This window comes from Chelonoidis abingdonii, chromosome 26 (assembly GCF_003597395.2).
Source record: "Chelonoidis abingdonii isolate Lonesome George chromosome 26, CheloAbing_2.0, whole genome shotgun sequence".
Classification (NCBI taxonomy): Eukaryota; Metazoa; Chordata; order Testudines; family Testudinidae; genus Chelonoidis; species Chelonoidis abingdonii.
Window position 1 is genome coordinate 18,270,616 of NC_133794.1, and position 18,524 is coordinate 18,289,139.

The following is an 18,524-nucleotide window of genomic DNA, read 5'->3' on the forward strand; positions in this document are numbered from 1 at the left end:
CCATAATTCCAGTGCTAGAAAGGGGGGATTGGTTCTCAGCCCTCGACCTCCAGGATGTGTATTTTCATATAACGGTCCATTCCTCACACTGGAAGTTTCTCCAATTAGCAATAGTGCAGGAACATTTCCAATACAAGGTCCTACCCTTCGGCCTATCCACTTCACCTTGGGTATTTTCAAATGTCTTAGGTGTTGTTGCTGCCTACCTCTGCAGAAAAAGGAATCATGATATTTCCATAGTTGGATGACTGGCTGCTGAAACTACTGACACTGCAAGCAGCATTAGAGTCCACTGAACAGACAGTAACTCTATTTACAAGGTTAGGCCTTCAAATAAATATTAAAAAATCAATTCTGTCACCAGTACAAGCACTAGAGTTTATTGGATTCTATCTCGAGTCTCCCTAGGCAACAGCCTCTCTACCAAGAAAATGATTTCTGATTTTACCCAACCTGATCTCCGTGACATGAAATAGTCCACAAGTATCTGACAGAACTTGACTGCAATTTCTAGGCCACAGGGCTGCCACGACCTTCGTCATCAGACATACGACGTTATACATGCCGTGTCTACAAACTTGGCTCTGGACAAACTATGTCCCACATAGGCACAATATAAACAAGCACATCACAGTGTCGAGCAAATAAGACTCCCTTATTTATCCACAGTGTCTGCAGGGGGGTGCAAGCTCTGGGAGGGATTTAGATAGGGTGCAGAAGGGGGCTCTGGGCTGGGGCAGAGTGTTGGGGTGCAGGAAGGGGTGCTGGCTCTGACAGGGAGTTTAGGTACAGGAGGGGGCTCCTGGCTGGGGTGCAAGAGGAGGTGTGGTGTGCTGGCTGGGGGTTGGGGTGTGGCTCCTGCTGGGTAGCACTTACCTCGGGCGTCTCCCAGTCGGTGGGGCAAAGGCAGGCTTCCTGCCTGCCCTGGCCCCACACCACTCCCAGAAGGGGCCAATGTGCCCCTGTGGACCCGGAGTGGGACACGTGGCTCCATGTGCTGCCCTCTTTGCAGGCACTGCCCTCGCAGCTCCCATTGGCCGCAGTTCTGCTCCCTTCCTATACGCCTTCCTTTCCACCCTCCTCCTACCTTAAGAGGTTCATACGTCAGCATATGTCCACAACTGGCTTCTAGCTGTATGATTCAGGCAAGAAGCCCAAACATCAACCTCCATGTTTCTCAATTTCCTTTCATCCCTTAGAGTCAGCATCAATGTTGAGAAATCCTAGACCCCATTACAGTCTCTGGATTTCATAGGGGCTATCATCAGTTCAGTTACAGCATGAGTCTACTTACCGAAAGACAGATTTCAGATGTTGAGCAATGTCAAACTCGAATCGTGAGCAGTCCTTGTGTACCAGCCAGAACTTGCCTATCCCTCCTGGGCCATATGACTTTGTGTACATATGTGATTCATATGTTCTATCCACAGCTCTGGCTCTGACTCGCAGTGCGACATCATTCACATCCCTTCCCCTCTCAGTGCCTCAGTTTCCGTATCAGTCCACCTCCCTTCCCCTCTGTGCTTCAGACTCAGAAAAGTGAATGAAGTTTCAAAAAAGGACTTATATTACACAAACAAATATTTTTGTGCCAGAAGTGAATCTTACAAGTACAGGGGAGTAAACTTGGGAGGGGGAACGCACATTCATCATCCTTTTTTAAATACCGATCTTGCCTGTTGCACATCAGTGTATTTGCAGCTATGCTTGTTTGTATCCTCCCCCGGGGTGAAGTGGTAGGAATAATGCACCGGCCCCTGTTGCCAAATGGAATGTGATGGTGGGGGAGACAATGCAGTGCTGGAATGCAATTCTGATCTGGTTGCAGAGGGGTCAGCCTTCAAGTTGTTTCTCCTGAAGGTCAGCCGGATGCATCAGTATGTCTGTTTGGGCCTTCACAATTGCCATCATCTCCTGCAGCATGTCATGCTCATTCTCCTGAGCTTTTCACTTGTTCTTAATTTTCATGTACTTTTTTTGGCCCAGAGTGCTCCTCTGCACCCTCTGCTCAGTGTCCACTGTTCCAGAGGCATGCATGCTCTCTTCAGGTGTCAGCGTGTGTTCTTTCTTTTTGTCCTAATCTGGTTCAGTCTCTCTGTTGGTATAGAGGGAGAGTTGAAGGCCCACATTCTAAGCTGCAAAACATGCAATGCACAGAGGCACCAATGTCAGTGCATAGTCAAGCTGTAGTGCACACTTGCTATATTTAAATCACTCCTCTGAATTTACGCAAGTGTAAAACAGTACACTTTCATTTCAGCCAAGTATCCATTGAACCGGTTGTCCCAGTCATGGTGATCATGACCCAGGAGAGAGGGTGAAAGCTGGCATATGCAGGTGTGGAAACGGGATGGGGACACAGGCACTATTGCAGAGGTTCTCAAACTGGGGGTTGGGACCCCTCAGGGGTCGCGAGGTGTCAACCTCCACCCCAAATCCTGCTTTGCCTCCAGCATTTATAATGGCGTTAAACATATAAAAAAATTGTTAATTTATAGGGGGGAGGGTTGCACTCAGAGGTTTGCGATGTGAAAGTGGTCACCAGTAAAAAGGTTTGAGGGCTACTGCACTATTGCTTGCTGTTAGGCAGTTGAACTGAATATTGGCACACTTACCCTCAGGAGTGAGATATCAGCTAAAGGCACCTGTGGGAAACAGGCAGAAAAGGAACAGCTACTGCACGCGTCTGGCTACAGATAGGCTAGCAACATACTGACCCAATGTGCTATCTGATGCCTGGCGAATTAATACAGGAGTGGTGTGGAAAAGTATCCTACCGTGGTGGAAGAAATTAAGGCAAGCCTCCCCGAAACCTTCTGCAATGGATTACAGACTACCTTCAGGAAAGTTTCCTTGAGTTCAAGTGCTTTGCTTACTCATGTAGATCCCATTCTGAGCGCACAGTTGCTGGAGATTTTTCTCCTAGTGGTAGCTGTAGGCCTGGCTCTGGTGACCCCAGGAGGCCCGCGCCAGTATAAGGGTGCCCCAGGCCCTTTCAGTTCCTTTTTACTGCCCGTGACAGTTGTCAGGCTTTTATGAGGCAAAAAAAGGCTGTTCTTTCTCTAGTGTTTTTGTTGAACTATATCGTTAATTAATTACTCAACAATATGATGTCTGTGTTATATGCCAACAAACAAGGGAGAGCCCACTCCAATGTCCTATGTCAGGAAGCCCTATGGAACCAAGGGGGTGGGGAGAAAATATTTAGTACCCTGGGTAAGAGTACCTGTTCTTGCATCCACAGCCCTACTCATTGGTGGTGGTGGCGGTTAATGAGAAGGAGAGATGGGCAACAGGGCCCGACCCCCAAGTCAAAAGACACCCCCCCCCCCATCTTTTTGGCCAGAAGGTCTGTGGGACTCCAACTGAGGATAGCTAACCACAAGCAATCCTCAGCAGATATAATTTCAGTTCATGGAATTCCATGTTGAAATCTAAGGAACTTGTGCTGCATGACTCTAGGGCAGAGTTTGCAGCAATAGTGGATGAGGGCAAGGCAGTGGCACGGACCTCTTTATAGGCCTCACTGGACTGGCTGCTCAAACCCTGTCCTCTGGCGTAGCCACGAGGAGGAGGAGCTCCTAGCTACAGGCATCTGGGCTTCCTCCCAAAGTCCAACAAGCTATCCAGGACCTGCCCTTTGATGGCATGGTCCTGTTCGCAGAGCAAACAGATTCCAGGATTTACAGCCTTAAAGATTCCTGGGTGACGATGAAGTCCATTGGGCATGCTTTCCCTGGCAACCCAACACAAATATTTTAAATCCCAACCCAGCACTGCTTCTCTCCTCCCTGGCCTAGGCAGGGCTTCTGTAGGAAGCGGGGCAGGAATGGTGGCGCAAGCCACCCCAACTTGCCAGGGCCCAACAGAATCATCATCTGGCTCTAAGCAGGCCTTTTGAAGGTGTGCTCGAGGATGGAACACCAGTCACAGTACCGGATCCTCAGCCCTGTTTCTTGAACCATCTGTCCTATTTTTACTGTGCTTGGTTCCAAATAACATCAGACTGCTGGGTCCTTTGCACGGTAGAAGTGGGATATTCATGCCAATTCTGCTTCTCCCCTCCCTCCTTCCCACTCCCACTTTCCTGTCCCTCTTCAGGGAGCCTTCTCATGAGCAATCTCCTCATTCTAGACCTTCAAGGCCTCAACAGATTCATTAAAAAGTTGAGGTTTTGTGTGGTCTCCCTAAGTGCGATTATCCCCTCTCTGGATCCGGGAGACTGGTATGCCGCCCTCAACCTCAAGGATGCCTACTTCTGCATATCCATACTTTCTGCCTACTGACAGTTCCTCAGGTTTGTGATCAACTGGAATCACTAACAGTTCAGTCTTGTCCTTTGTTCTGTCTGCAGCCCCATGAGTGTTTGCCAAGTGGCTGTTGGCCATGGCAACCTTCCTCCACCGCAGGTATATCCGTACCTCGACAATTGGCTGCTCGGGGTGTTCCAGGAACCAGGTGGAGGCAAAGGTCCGCTTTGTCAGTTCCACCTTTGACAGGTTGGGTCTCCTCCTGACCAAAAAGAAGTCAACTCTGTTACTGACTCAAAGAATAGAGTTTATCGAGGGGGAGGGTGTTGGATGGGAGCTGGGCCAGGGTGTCCCTGTTGGAGGCTGGTTTCCAAGTGATGACGGATATCATACCAGGCCTCAGTTGGTACCCTACCATCACAGCAAGGTGTTGCCTGAGGCTCCTTGATCGCATGGCGGCACGCACAAACGTAGTACAGCACATCAGGCTGTGGCTCAGACCTCTCCAAGCTTGGCTAGCATCTGCCTACTGTTTGGGGCAACAGCCTGGACATAGTGGTCACCCTTCCGGTGCAGGTCCTCGAGTACCTCTGCTGGTGGCTCAACCCACGGGAGGTGTGCGAGGGAGTCCCCTTCAACAGACCCCAACCCTCTCTGTCCCTGGTAACAGACGCGTCAGCACCAGGATGGAGGACACAGCTGGGGGAGTTTCAGGCACAGCCTCTGGTCTCAGGATGAGCTCTCGCTCCATTTCAACCGTTAGGAGTTGAGGGTGGTCCGACTAGCGTGCCAAACCTTCCAAGCCCATCTACAAGGGCAGTGCATGGCAGTTTTTGACAGACAACACAACTGCGATGTTTTACGTAAACACGTGGGGTGGAGCCAATTCCTCTCCCCTATGTCGGGAAGCCCTCAAGCTTCATAGCCCACTCCATTTTCCTGGAAGTGACCTACCTCCCAAGTTCCCAGAATGAGCTGATGGACTACCTCAGCAGATCCTTCCACAACCATGAGTGGTCCATCTGTCCGGACATGATTCATGGCCTTTTCCAGAGGTGGGGAGTTCACCAGGTTGACCTGTTTGCCACATGAGGCAACAAAGTGCCTGTGACTCTAGTCTTCCCAAAATCACAGCCTGGGCTCACTTGCAGATACGTTTCTCCTCCCCTGGACAGAACATCTACTGTAGGCATTCCCACCGTTCGCACTCATGCATAAGGTCCTGCTCAAGATCTGCAGGGACAAGGCGGTGGTCATACTGGTGGCACCGGCATGGCCTCACCAACACTGGTACACCATGCTCCTGGAGCTGTTGGTGGACGCGCCATCACACTGACCCTGTTCCAGGACCTGATCACCCAAGACTATGGTTGCCTTCATTACCCTGATCTCCAGTCCCTTCCTCACACGGCTTCATGGCTAAACCCCATGGAACTCGTGTGCTCAGAGCCTATTAGGGAGGTCTTGTTTGGTAGCAGAAGCCCTCTACCAGGGTCACCTACCTGGCCAATTGGAAAAGGTTTGCAATCTGATGCCCTCAGGGCCGCACACCTCAGCTACTGGTGCCCAGATCTCTCATCCTGGACTATCTATTGCACTTAAAACAACAAGGTCTGATGGCATCGTCCAGCAAGGTGCACTTGGCAACTATTTCTGCCTTCCAGCCAGGAGCAGCTGAGTGTTCCGTCTTTGCCAGCCCCATGGTTGGATGTTTCCTGAGAGGTCTGGAAAGGCTGTACCCTCAGGTTAGACAACAGATCCTGGTGTGGGACCTTTACCTGGTCCTTTCACACACACACCTCCTCCCCCCATGTTGGAACCCCGGGCGCCTTGCTCACTGTTATACCTATCATGGAAGGTGGTCTTCCTAGTCACTATTACTTTGGCAAGGAGGGTATCGGAGCTTCAAGCCCTCCCTACACAGTTTTCTTTAAGGACAAGGTGCAACACAGGCCTCATCCAGCATTTCTTCCAAAGGTGGTGTCCCAGTTCCATTCCAACCAGGACATTTTTCTTTTACCCTAAGCCTGACGCAAGTAGCCGAGAACAGAGACTTTGCTCATTGGACATTTGAGCGCTGGCCTTTTACATTGACTGCAAAAAGCTCTTCCGTAAATCAAACTAGCTGTTTGTGGCGATAGCAGACTAGATGAAAGGACTTCCGATTTCGTCATAGGTCATGTCATGCATCTGAACGTGCTTCGACTTAGCCAAAGTTCCAGCCCTGGCACTAATAGTGGATTCCACAATGGCGCAGGTCTCCTCAGCAGTGTTCCTGGCCCAGGTCCCAGTTCAAGAAATCTGCAGGGCAGTGATGTGGTCCTCGGTTCACGTGTTCCCCTCTCATTATGCTATCACCCAGCACACCAGAGATGATCCAGCATTCGACAAAGCGGTGTTTCAGTCAGCGATTCCATAACGTCAACCCCACCTCCTGGGTAGGGCTTGGGCGTCAACTAATTGGAATCGACATGAGCAAACACTCGAAAGAAAAAATGATTACCCACCTTCTCGTAATGTTGTTCTTTGAGATGTTGCTCATGTCCATTCCAAACCCACTCACCTTCCCCTCTGTTGGAGTAGCCAGCAAAAAGGAACTGAAGAGGCCACGGAGGCGCCACTCCTGGGGGCTGTACAACTGACCCAACAAGGTGCTGCTAGGGGAAAAACTTTCGGATGACTGTGCACGTGGAATGCACACACCTAATTGGAATGGACATGAGCAACAGATCTCGAAGAGCAACAGTTACGAGAAGGTGAGTAACCGTGGGTTGTTTTCCTTTTTGGCTAGGTAGCAGAAAGTCCTTGACTAGGGCCACCTACCTGGCTAAGTGAAAATGCTTTACTTACTGTGCCGCCAACTTGGCTTCCCTCCTCTGCAAGTGTCCTTACAGTCCATCTTGGACTACCTTCTTATGTGAAACATTAAGGTCTGTCACTAGCCTCTCTCAAGGTGCATTTGGCAGCCATATCGGCGTTCCATCCTCCAATCCAGGGTTGGACAGTGTTTACCAAAGTTCAGTGAAGGTCCAGATTCAGTGAAGGTCTGGAGAGGCTCTACCTGCAGGTTGTGACCCAATCCCGCCATGGGATTTAAACCTGGTCTTGTCCAAGTTCACTGGGCCTCTGTTTGAGCCATTTGCAAAATGCTCTCCTCTGCTACTCTCTTGGAAAGTCACCTTCCTGGTAGCAATTACTTTGACAGAAAGAGTCTCAGTAATTCAGGTGCTAACACTGGAGCTTCCCTATATTGTATTCTTTAAGGACAAGGTCTGATTGCACCCCTGCTCAGCCTTTTTACCCAAGGTGGTGTCTTTTTTTACATCAACCAGCACATCATCTTACCAGTCTTCTGTCCTAAATCGCATAATACAGAAGAAGAGCGGCATCTGCATTCTCTAGGTATTAGAAGGGCTTTGGCCTTTTATATAGACAGGAGAAGACCTTTCTGCAAATTCACATGGCCTTTTGTGAAAGGCCTCCCAGTAACAGTCCAAACAGTCTAGCCATGGGTCATGGCCCATATCTGGGCCTGCTATGAGCAGGCAGTGGTGTCTGCCTCAGGCATCATGAAGGCCCACTCAACAAGGGCTCAAGCATCTTCAGCTGCGTTTCTGGCACATATACCAGTACAGGACATCTGCAAAGCAGTGACATGGTCCTCGGTCCACATATTCGAATCCCACTGTGCGATCACCCAGCAGGTAAAAGATAATGCTAGTTTTGAGAGGGCTGTGCTGCAGTCGACACGACCTGAAACTCCTAACCCATCTCCAGGACTTCTGCTTGTGAGTCACTCAGAATGGAATCGACACGCACAAGCACTCGAAGAAGAAAGGATGGTTATTTACCTTTCGTAACTGTTGTTCTTTGAGATGTTGCTCATGTCCATTCCATGACCTGCCCACCTACTCTGCCATAGGAGTTCACAGCAAAAAGGAACTGAAATGGTGCGGGGCCGGTGGCACCCCTTATATTGGTGCATAAGTGCTGGCCTCCAAGAGTTGCCAGAGCTGGCCCTACAGATACCATTGGGGGGAAAAATCTCTGGCAACTGTGCACGCAGCGTGCGCACTCATGGAATGGACGTGAGCAACACATCTTAAACAACAGTTACAAAAGGTAAGTATTCGCAGGACATCTCGGTGTGCATAAATAATCTTTTTTCAGGGTGCCCTCTGGCTATCTGTGCCAGGCAATTAGAAGCAGATAGCTACTGTACCTGCACTGGTTATTTCAAGAAAAAATAGCAAATAAGATGTGCTCCCACAATATTAATGTGAACTGCATGCTTACGAGAGGTTCCTTCCCTGCATTAGACTCACCCATGCTGAAGTGCTGTGACTGGCCGTACTGCTCTGGGATTACAAATAGCTCCTGGCTCTCTGGGACAGTGGATTCCTCATTCACCTGTCTCTTCCTCGTCCAACACAGTCGCCTCAGTGTTTCCTGTGTTGGCCCATGGCTCTGACTCATCCAAGGTATTCACGCAGCTGTTGGGGATGGGGGTTTTGTGGTTGCTGCAGAATATATCGTGCAGCTCCTTGTAAAAGTGGCATGATTGTGGCGCTGCACGAAAGCAACTGCTTGCCTTCTTTGTCTTCTAGTATGCCTGCTGCAGCTCCTTGGCTTTCATATGGCACTGCTGCAGGTCCTCCTGGTAGCCATTCTGCACTATGCCCGAAGAGATCTGCTCATAGATGTTCACGCTTCTGTGGCTGGATCTGAACTGTGTCTGGACAGCCCCTTCTCCCCACAGACCCAGGAGATCCACCACCTCCTGTGTAATCCAGGAAGGAGCAAATTTGGAGTGTGGAGTTGGCATGCTTAGCTGGGCAGGGAAGCGCTCCACACCAACCAAACAGTAGATGGAAATTCAAAATTAGTGGTCCTTTAATAGAGGAGAGGCTTTTTCCTGCTTACCTGACTGCTGGGCAGAGGAGTTGAAGACTGTGACCAGAGTGGTCACAATGGAGCATTGTGAGACACCTCCTGGAGGCCAGTTAAATCGACGTAAGGAATGCATTGTCTATGCTGCCGTTACGTCAACCTAACTACATTGACTTAAGCACTACGCCTCTCATGGAGGTGGAGCTAAGTTGACGTAGCAGGTGGGATAAATTAGCGGGAGGGATCTTGTAGTGTAGATACTGACATTATTAGGATGACGAAGGGCAGCTTATGTCAACCTAACTCCATAGCATAGACCAGAGCTTAAACTCTTCACACCACTATCAACTTCCTAGATTCCACGGTCAGCTGAAGATAACTAAATACAAGAAACTCACAGATCACTACAGACCCAGTAACCACCCCAAACACCCCCAAAAATGTTATCTACAGCCAGGCACTCAGCTGCCATAGAATATTTCTAGGAGAAAGTCTGGGATGCACACCATAACACACTTAAAACCATATTCACCAAACAAGTACACACCACCAGAGAAGTAAATCACATCATGGAATGGGCTGCCCAATTACCCTAAAAGGACCTGCTTCAACACGGGGTTGGAGAACGACAACACTGCACTCCCCTACTTGTCACCTACCACCCCACACTGCAGTCTGTAGGGGGTATCATTAAACAACATACTTGATGTGGACCACATCTTGAAATAAATCTTTCCTAAATCCCCTCTTCTGGCCTTTATACAACCCCCCAGCGTCTTCAAGCAGATCAAAAGCAAGCTACCCTCAGAACAGAATGCACTAACTCAAAAGTGGCACCAGACCCTGCTGTAACAGATGCAAAGCCTGTAGACATATCTCCGCTACTACAATGATCAGTACCCCTCACAACAGACCTTTTAAGATCCATGGGTCCTACACATGTTTATCACATGGTGTACCTCATCCAGTGCACTAAATGCTCCAGTATCTATGTGGGTGAAACAAAATAATCGTCACTACATTCTCAAATGAGCTCACACAGAAAAATGATAAAACAAAAACACCTGTGGGCAAACACTTTTCATAAAATGGTCATTCCATATCTGATAGCTTAGTCCTTTTTCTCAAAGGAGATGTGCATAATAGCTTCCAAGCTCGTCTTTTGATGGTTAAATTAATTACTTTGCTACACTCTAAAAATCATGGACTCAATAAAGACACTGGATTTATGGCTCATTACAATTACCTGCCTTTGTCCTATGACTGCAAAGTTTTTAACTGCCCATTTCACCTTGAATGGTCCCTTGCAAGTCATGTTAACTCTTTATGCTTAAGTCTGTTCTACTTTGCATTTAGTTGTAACATTGAGTTCCTTTCCCAGAACTGAAGAAGAGCTCTGTGAGACAAAAGCTTCTCTCTTTCACTAACGGAAGTCGGTCCAATAAAAGATAATACCTCACCCACCTTGTCATTACTGTCATCCGTGGTCAGGGATGAAAGTAATATGAAACACTTAACTTTATGGAAGACCGGCTCCAGGCCTTGAGTGGAAGGGGTGGAACAGGAGGTCACCCTCCCCCAGCCAGCTCATCCGCATTGCCTGGCCTGCACCACCTGGCCTCTGGCAGCGATTTAAAAGGCCCTGGGGCTCTGGCCGCCATCATAATAGCACTTTAAGGACCCTCGGTAGCGATTTATCACTATGCCGTGGCAGCTCTTTAATGTCGGCTGTGTACGGGTCGGTACTGGCTTTTTACTGGTATGCTATACTGGCCTACTTTCACCCCTGTCCGTGAGCTGGTGTTGGATGAGGTGCTTGACTGCATGTAGAAGAGACCCAACAGCATGGTCAGCTGACACTTTGTTGTAACATCTTGCTATAGCTGGATTTTGATCTAGCCTGAGTGGTTCAGGGAAGATGCTAACTCTCCTTTGTGCATCTGAGAGATGTGGCAGTATATGCTAGTGTTGCTTTCCAAGGTTCTAGATGGATAGGAGAGGAGCTCTAGGAACAGGTCTGTACTTCTAGTCCAAAAGATTAAGCACATAACTGGTTGGGATGTAATACTGTTGTCTAAGACTAATGCTTTCTCTGTCAGCTTCCTATGGTGTTATATGAAAGCGGTTTTGGTGAATAATGAGAGAAACTTACATTTTGAGAGACTCATATTTTGATGAGATAAAAGTAGTCTGATATCAATATCTTTGTATCATAGAATTATAGAGTATCAGGGTTGGAAGAGACCTCAGGAGGTCATCTAGTCCAACCCCCTGACAGATCTTTACCCCAGTTCCCTAAATGGCCCCCTCAAGGGTTGAACTCACAACCCTGGGTTGAGCAAACCAGTGCTCAAATCACTGAGCTATACCACTGAACTGTCAGTGTTTTTCAGTGTTAAACTATAAGAATTAGCAAAGAAGACACACCGAAGCAGATTTCAATGATTAGTCACTACTGAATAATATGATTGAAACACTTCACAGAAATTGTTAGCTGTGAGTCTCATATGATTTGTCTCAATTAGGAAAAGTTTGAGTTATATTTGGGTTAGCTGACATGTTAGCTACTTCCTACCTAACCATGACATTTTCAGTATAATTTGTTGAGATAAAAGGTGTTAACCAGCATCTACACTACAGTAAACATTGTGGTTGGTTGCAGTTAATTAATGTGTTAGCTAACCCTGACCCAACACAGCCTTGTCTCAGAAGTTAGAAAAGCTGTTATAGTGAGAAGCTTAAATCTGATAATTAAGGTTCTTGCTCTTCATAGAAAATGAAAGGCTTTAAGTGGCAAAGGCAATGAAACATTAACTGTGTCGCAGCTAACAATGCCATGCCAATTTGGTTCTCATTTGTGATACTAGGGAGGAGGCGATTCTTCTCTACACAGCATTAATAAGACTACTCATGTTGAGGCATTCTATTCTTTTTGGGCTCCTTGTTGAAAAAACTCACTCTAACATGGGCAAATACAAAAATAAAAGATATATCCTATAAGGAGACAGAAGAAAATGGCTAGGTGCGAAAAGAGGGGAACTAGAGTCAACTGAACGACACAGGATATCCTTTTCAGCCTTGGGATCTTGGAATATGTCCAGTAATTTGACTAATACATGTTACTGAACAACAGAAGGCTTTTACTCAACTATCCAATGAAGGTTGCAGGCTGTTGGAAGTGCATCCAGTATTCTCAGTAAATGTGAAGTATGCAGTGATTTCCTGGTTTGTATTTAAGCAATATGTAGTTAGTAATTAAAACTGTCAGTTTAAACTGACCTGCAGTTAATTCTGTTGCATTTGTCTTACAGAGTGCCTGGTGAGTAATGCGATGGGATCAATAGCATGTCTGTGGAGAGCGGCCCTGGGACAAGACTGAGAAATTTACCAGTAATGGGGGATGGACTAGAAACTACACAAATGTCTACAACACAGGCACAGACCCAACCCCAGCAAGGCAATACTGTAGGCACTAACCCCCCTCCACCAGAGACTTCCAACCCTAACAAGCCCAAGCGACAGACCAACCAACTGCAGTATCTACTCAAAGTGGTGCTCAAGACACTATGGAAACACCAGTTTGCGTGGCCTTTCCATCATCCTGTGGACGCTGTCAAGCTAAACCTCCCTGTAAGTACAGATTGAGAAGTCTGCTGCTGCTTCTCAGATTACACATTACATGTCTGTGACAGGTTCCCCCCACTTTGAGATGCTGCCTGGAACTGGGGTGCTATTGAGTCTGCCTGACCCCTCCAGCCAGGGCTCCATTTACACTGTATTAGTGAGGCAAGCCAGCCAAGCCCTCTCTTAGGCTTCACAATGCACTTTACCAGCACACATACAGGTAAGAACATACTCAGCTTCAGCTGTACACACAGATGCTGAGATCAACTGTGCATGGGAAGGCACAACTAAGGAATTGCCCAGTACTCAAGTGCACACCTCCCTCAAGAGGATAACCGCACAATTGTACCGTCTTGTGCTGCCCAGAGAACTGTACAATGTAAGCTCATGAAATTCGCCCCTTCCCTCAGTGTGGAGAGAGAGAGACAGCTTTTTGCCCCAATTTATGATTTCCCCATACACTGGTTTTAGACAAGACAAAACAAGTTTATTAACTACAAAAGAGAGATTTTAAGTGATTGTAAGGGATAGCAAACGGTTTGAAGCAGATTACCTAGCAAATAAAACGGACACACAATCTATGCTTAATAAACTAAAGAAACTGGTTATAAGTAGCAAATTCTCACCCAAAATGTTGTTTTAGGCAGATTGCCAAGATTGTTGAAGGTAAACTCCACTTGCTTGCAGCTTTAAACTCCAGATATTCCTTTCACAGGCCAGACACACTCTAGCCTGGGCTCAGCCCTTCTCCCCTAGTCCAGTCTTGTTCTCGGGTGTTTCCAGTATTCTCTTTCTTGGACAGGGAATCAAAGAAGAAAGAACCACAGTGATGTCACTACCCTACCTTAAATAGTTTTTGCATATAGCAGGAATCCTTTGTTTACCAGTTTGATCCTCAAACCTGGTCAGTGGAAAAACCCTTGTATTATTATGGAGTTCAGTACCACGTGACTTGGTCACAGGTCCCTGCAGCCATAACCCAGCTTGCATCGTCCCCTGGAAGGCTTCTCAGTGAGTGATCAGCATTTATAAGACATATTGTTCTCCCTAATGGCTCTTCCCAGTGAGACATCTAAACTGATTGCATTCTGCCCAGTGGGCATTCCCCAGGTGTAAACACATTTGTAATTGATGCATAGACAGCATTCCTAACTTCAGATACCAAAATGATACATGCATACAAATAGGATAATCCTATTCACCAAATCATAACCTTTCCAATGATATCTCACATCTTACCTTGTATAAAATACATCATAGGTATGCCATAATCATATACTATATAACAATCTCTCTATGAAGTATATGGGGCATAATACCACACTGTTTATGAAAAATATGAAGTCCTTTGTATCTTGGGTATTTTCTCCCTCCTTCTGAAATCGCTGAATCAGTGGTTTTTGGAGATGGACACTGGGAGGGGTACACTCTCAATGATTCAGCCAGTCTTCAAATTTTGTGGAGCGGAGGGTATTTATAATTAGGAATAATATCCCTTCTGGTTTATAGACAGAAAATGCATTAGGAATAAATATTTTGAGTTGTTTAATATGTTAGGATACTATTCCCTCCTATTCCCCAGTCCAGACTAGTTAATTCATCGCTCTGGCTGTCAAGGAGCAGGAATCATTAAGATGATGAGCCAAGGAATTTGCCACCCTGGACTTTACTCTTGCCCGCCACTCAGAATACTGTCACTTGCTTGATCTGTGCTATTTTGTATTAATTAGCATAGACCTTGATGGAAGCTAAAATACTCATGGCCTTAGTGGAATGCCTTGGTACTCATACAGCCTACAGATTGTCTGCAGCTGTGTTTGTTGCGGCCTCCAGTGCTGTTCAGTAATATTCAGTAATTTTATAAGGGAAGATTTTTAAATGTAAACGTACTTAATTGGCTTGCAGACATTTTGAAGCCTCTTGTGCCTCCATGGTCACTCCTTCGCTGTCTGCCAGAGTCCCATGGCTCACATAACATGAGGGGGAAAGGAGTCCAGGAGAGCTAGCTGTATTTTACAGAATCCTTATTGAAGTTGCAGGAACAAACCTTCCCGATGTGTAGAAAGAATAGTAAATATGGCAGGCGACCAGGTTGCCTTAACAGTGGAATCCTTGCTGATCTTAAATGCAAAAAAGAAGCTTACAAGAAGTAGAAGCTTGGACAAATGACCAGGGGAGGAGTATAAAAAAAATTGCTCAGGCATGCAGGAGTGAAATCAGGAAGGCCAAATCACACTTGGAGTTGCAGCTAGCAAGAGATGGTAAGAGTAGCAAGAAGGGTTTCTTCAGGTGCGTTAGCAACAAGAAGAAAGTCAAGGAAAGTCTGGACACCTTACTGAATGAGGGAGGCAACCTACTGACAGAGGATGTGGAAAAAGCTTATGTACTCAAATGATTTTTTTGCTTCTGTCTTCACAAACAAGGTCAGCTCCCAGACTGCTGCACTGGGCAGCACAGTATGGGGAGAAGGTGACCAGCCCTCTGTGGAGAAAGAAGTGGTTCAGGACTGTTTAGAAAAACTGGACGAGCACAAGTCCATGGGTCCAGATGCGCTGCATCTGAGGGTGCTAAAGGAGTTGGCGGATGTGATTGCAGAGCCGTTGGCCGTTATCTTTGAAAACTCATGGCAGACGGGGGAGGTCTCGAATGACTGGAAAAAGGCTACTGTAGTTCCCATCTTTAAAAAAGGGAAGGAGGAGGATCCAGGGAACTACAGGCCAGTCAGCCTCACCTCAGTCCCTGGAAAAATCATGGAGCAAGTCCTCAAGGAATCAATTCTGAAGTGCTTAGAGGAGAGGAAAGTGATCAGGAACAGTCAGCATGGTTTCACCAAGGGCAAGTCACGCCTGACTAACCTAATTGCCTTCTATGAGGAGATAACTGGGTCTGTGGATGAGGGAAAAGCAGTGGATGTGTTATTCCTTGACTTTACAAGCTTTTGATACCATCTCTCACAGTATTCTTGCCAGCAAGTTAAAGTAGTATGGGCCTGGAGGATTGGACTATAGATGGATAGAACGCTTGCTAGATTATCTCGGGCTCAGTGGGTAGTGGCAACAGCTCCATGTCTCGTTTGTAGCCAGGTTTCAAGTGGGTGCCCCAAGGGTTGTCCTGGGCAGTTTTGTTCCAATACCTTCATTACATGTTGGAGGATGGCGTGAACTGCAATCTCAGCAAGTTTGCAGATTGAGCACTAAACTGGGAGGAGTGGTAGATCCGCTGGGGGTAGGGATAGGATACAGAGAGCTAGAGAAATTGGAGATTGGGCCAAAAGAACCTAATGACGGTTCAACAAGAACAAAGTTGCAGAGTCCTGCATTTAGGATGGAAAGAATCCCATTTCCTGGCTTACAGACCTAGGGACCGAGTGCTAGGCAGCAGTTCGCATAAAAGCGACCTGGTTTACAGTGAGAGAAGCTGAATATGAGTCAACTAGTGTGCCCTTGTTGCCAAGGAGGGCTAACTGGCCATTTTGGGGCGTATGAAGTAGGGGGCATTGCACGCAGATAGCGGGATGTGATCATTCCCCTCTATTTGACATTGGAGGCCTCAATCGGAGACTGTGTTCATTTTGGGCCCACAAACTACAAGAAGGATGTGAAAATTGGTAAGAGTCGAGTGGAGGGACAGAAAATGATTAGGGGCGGAGCACATGACTTAATGAGGAGAGGCTGAGGGGAACTGGAATTATTAATCTGTGGAGAGAAGAATGAGGGGGGATTTGACCGCTGCTTTCAACCTACCTGAAGGGAGTTCCAGAGAGATGGATCTAGACTGTTCCAGTGGTACAGATGACAGAAAAGGAGTAAATGGTCTCAGGTTGCAGTGGGGGAGGGTTTAAGTTGGATATTAGGAAAAACTTTTCACTAGGAGGGTGGTGAAGCAACTGGAAGGGTGTACCGATGGAGGGTGGTGGAATCTCTTCCTTAGGAGGTTTTTAAGGTCAGGTTGAACGCCTGACGGGGCATGATTTAGTTGGGAATTGGTCTGCTTTGAGCGGGGGTGGGACAAAATGACCTCTCTGAGGTCCGTACAACCCTAATACTATGGTTTTGATAACACCTTTATAGGCTCAGGGAGGGACGATGTAAATATGCCTCTGCTGTACTAAAGACCACAGAATGTGGGGGAAGCCATTGAGAGCTCTTCTGGGAGAGCGCCGTGTGATTATAGCAGTAGAATATATATTACTGGACCACTGACCATGGTGATTGTGAAATGCTCAGCGGAATTAGAGAGACCTGTTTAAAAAAAAAAAAAAAAAAAAAAAAAAAAAAAAGGCAAGAATCCTGTGTCACCGTATATGACTGACAGACCGTTTGGAGGCATGAGCTTTCGTGGTTGAAATACCCACACTCGTGAGATGCATGTAAAAAATAAAATCTCATATGCACGGATTCATCTATCCCTATTAATGGATCCATGTCACTAAGGAAGGGTATGTGAAGATAAGGTTCTAGCAGCACACTATTTCAAAATCCTCTTGGACAGCTAGTCCTGGAACCAGAACGGGAAAGGCAGTTCTTGATTTAATCCTAAGCAGGCAACAGGTCTGTCCAAGAGGTGAATAAGCTGAATCGCTTGGTAATTGCAACCATAATATAGATTAAATTTAACATCGGTGGGGGGGGGGGGGGGGGGGGGACAGCAAAGTAGCCGACCATAGTAGCATTCAGCTTCAGAAAAGTGAACTATACATAAATTAGGAAGCTAGTTAAATGGAAATTAAAAGGCACAGTCATAAAAGTGAAATGCCTGCAAGCTGCATGGAATTTTTTTTAAACCACCATAATAGAGGCTCACAGTAAATGTATAGCTCAATTTAAAAACATTGTAAAAGAACCAAAAAAGTGCCACCATGGCTAAGCAATAAAGTAAAAGAAGCGGTGAGAGGCAAAAAGGCATCCTTTAAAAAAGTGGAAGTTAAGTCCTACTGAGGAAAGTGGACAGGAGCATAAATTGTGGCAAGTCAAGTGTAAAAATTATAATTAGGCCAAAAAAGAATTTGAAGACCAACTAACCAAAGTCTTAAAAACAAACAGCAGGTTTTTTTTAAGTACATCCATTAGAAGCAGGAAGCTTGCCAAACAATCAGTTCGTTCACCAGACAATCAACATGCTGATGGGACATTCAAAAAAGATTAGGCCATTGCGGAGAAACTAAACACATTTTTGCATCAGTCTTTGCAGAGGATGTGAGGGAGTTTCCCATAACTGAGCCACTTCTTAGGTGACAAATCTGAGGAACTGTCACAGATTGAGGTGTCAGTATAGGAGATTTTTGACCAAATTGATAAATTAAACTAATAAGTCACCAGGACCAGATGGTATTCACCCCAGAGTTCTGAAGGAATTCAAATATGAAATTGCAAAACTACCCTGTCATTTCAATTAGCTTCTGTACCAGATGCCTGGAGGATAAATTACGTGACACCAATTTTTAAAAAAAGCTCCAGAGGTGATCCTAGCAATTACAGGCCAATAAGCCTAATTTTCAGTAGCAGGCAAATTGGATGAAGCTATAGCAAAGAACAGAATTATCAGACGTATAGATGAACAGTTTGTTAGGGAAGAGTCAACACTGCTTTTGTAAAGGAAAATCATGCTGCTTCTTCGAGAGATGTCCCTGTGGGTGCTCCACTTCAGGTGTCGGTGGGCCCCTGCGCCTTTGATCGGAAATTTTTTTACAGCAGTACTCCTACCGGCCACGCATGCTTAGAACCTGTCACTCATTCTGAGTGTGTTACTAGAGAGCATGCG

The 18,524-nt window shown here is 46.5% G+C and overlaps 1 protein-coding gene across 1 annotated transcript in view; it reads left to right on the plus strand.

The window, feature by feature from the left end:
- The window catches only part of BRD4 (bromodomain containing 4), a 236,707-nt gene that overhangs the window by 97,496 nt on the left and 120,687 nt on the right, over positions 1–18,524 (plus strand). Inside the window, exon 3 of the mRNA XM_075060969.1 lies at positions 12,452–12,770. Coding sequence (XP_074917070.1) covers positions 12,486–12,770 — 285 coding nt within the window. The 5' untranslated portion in view covers positions 12,452–12,485. The remainder of the gene's footprint in view (positions 1–12,451; positions 12,771–18,524) is intronic.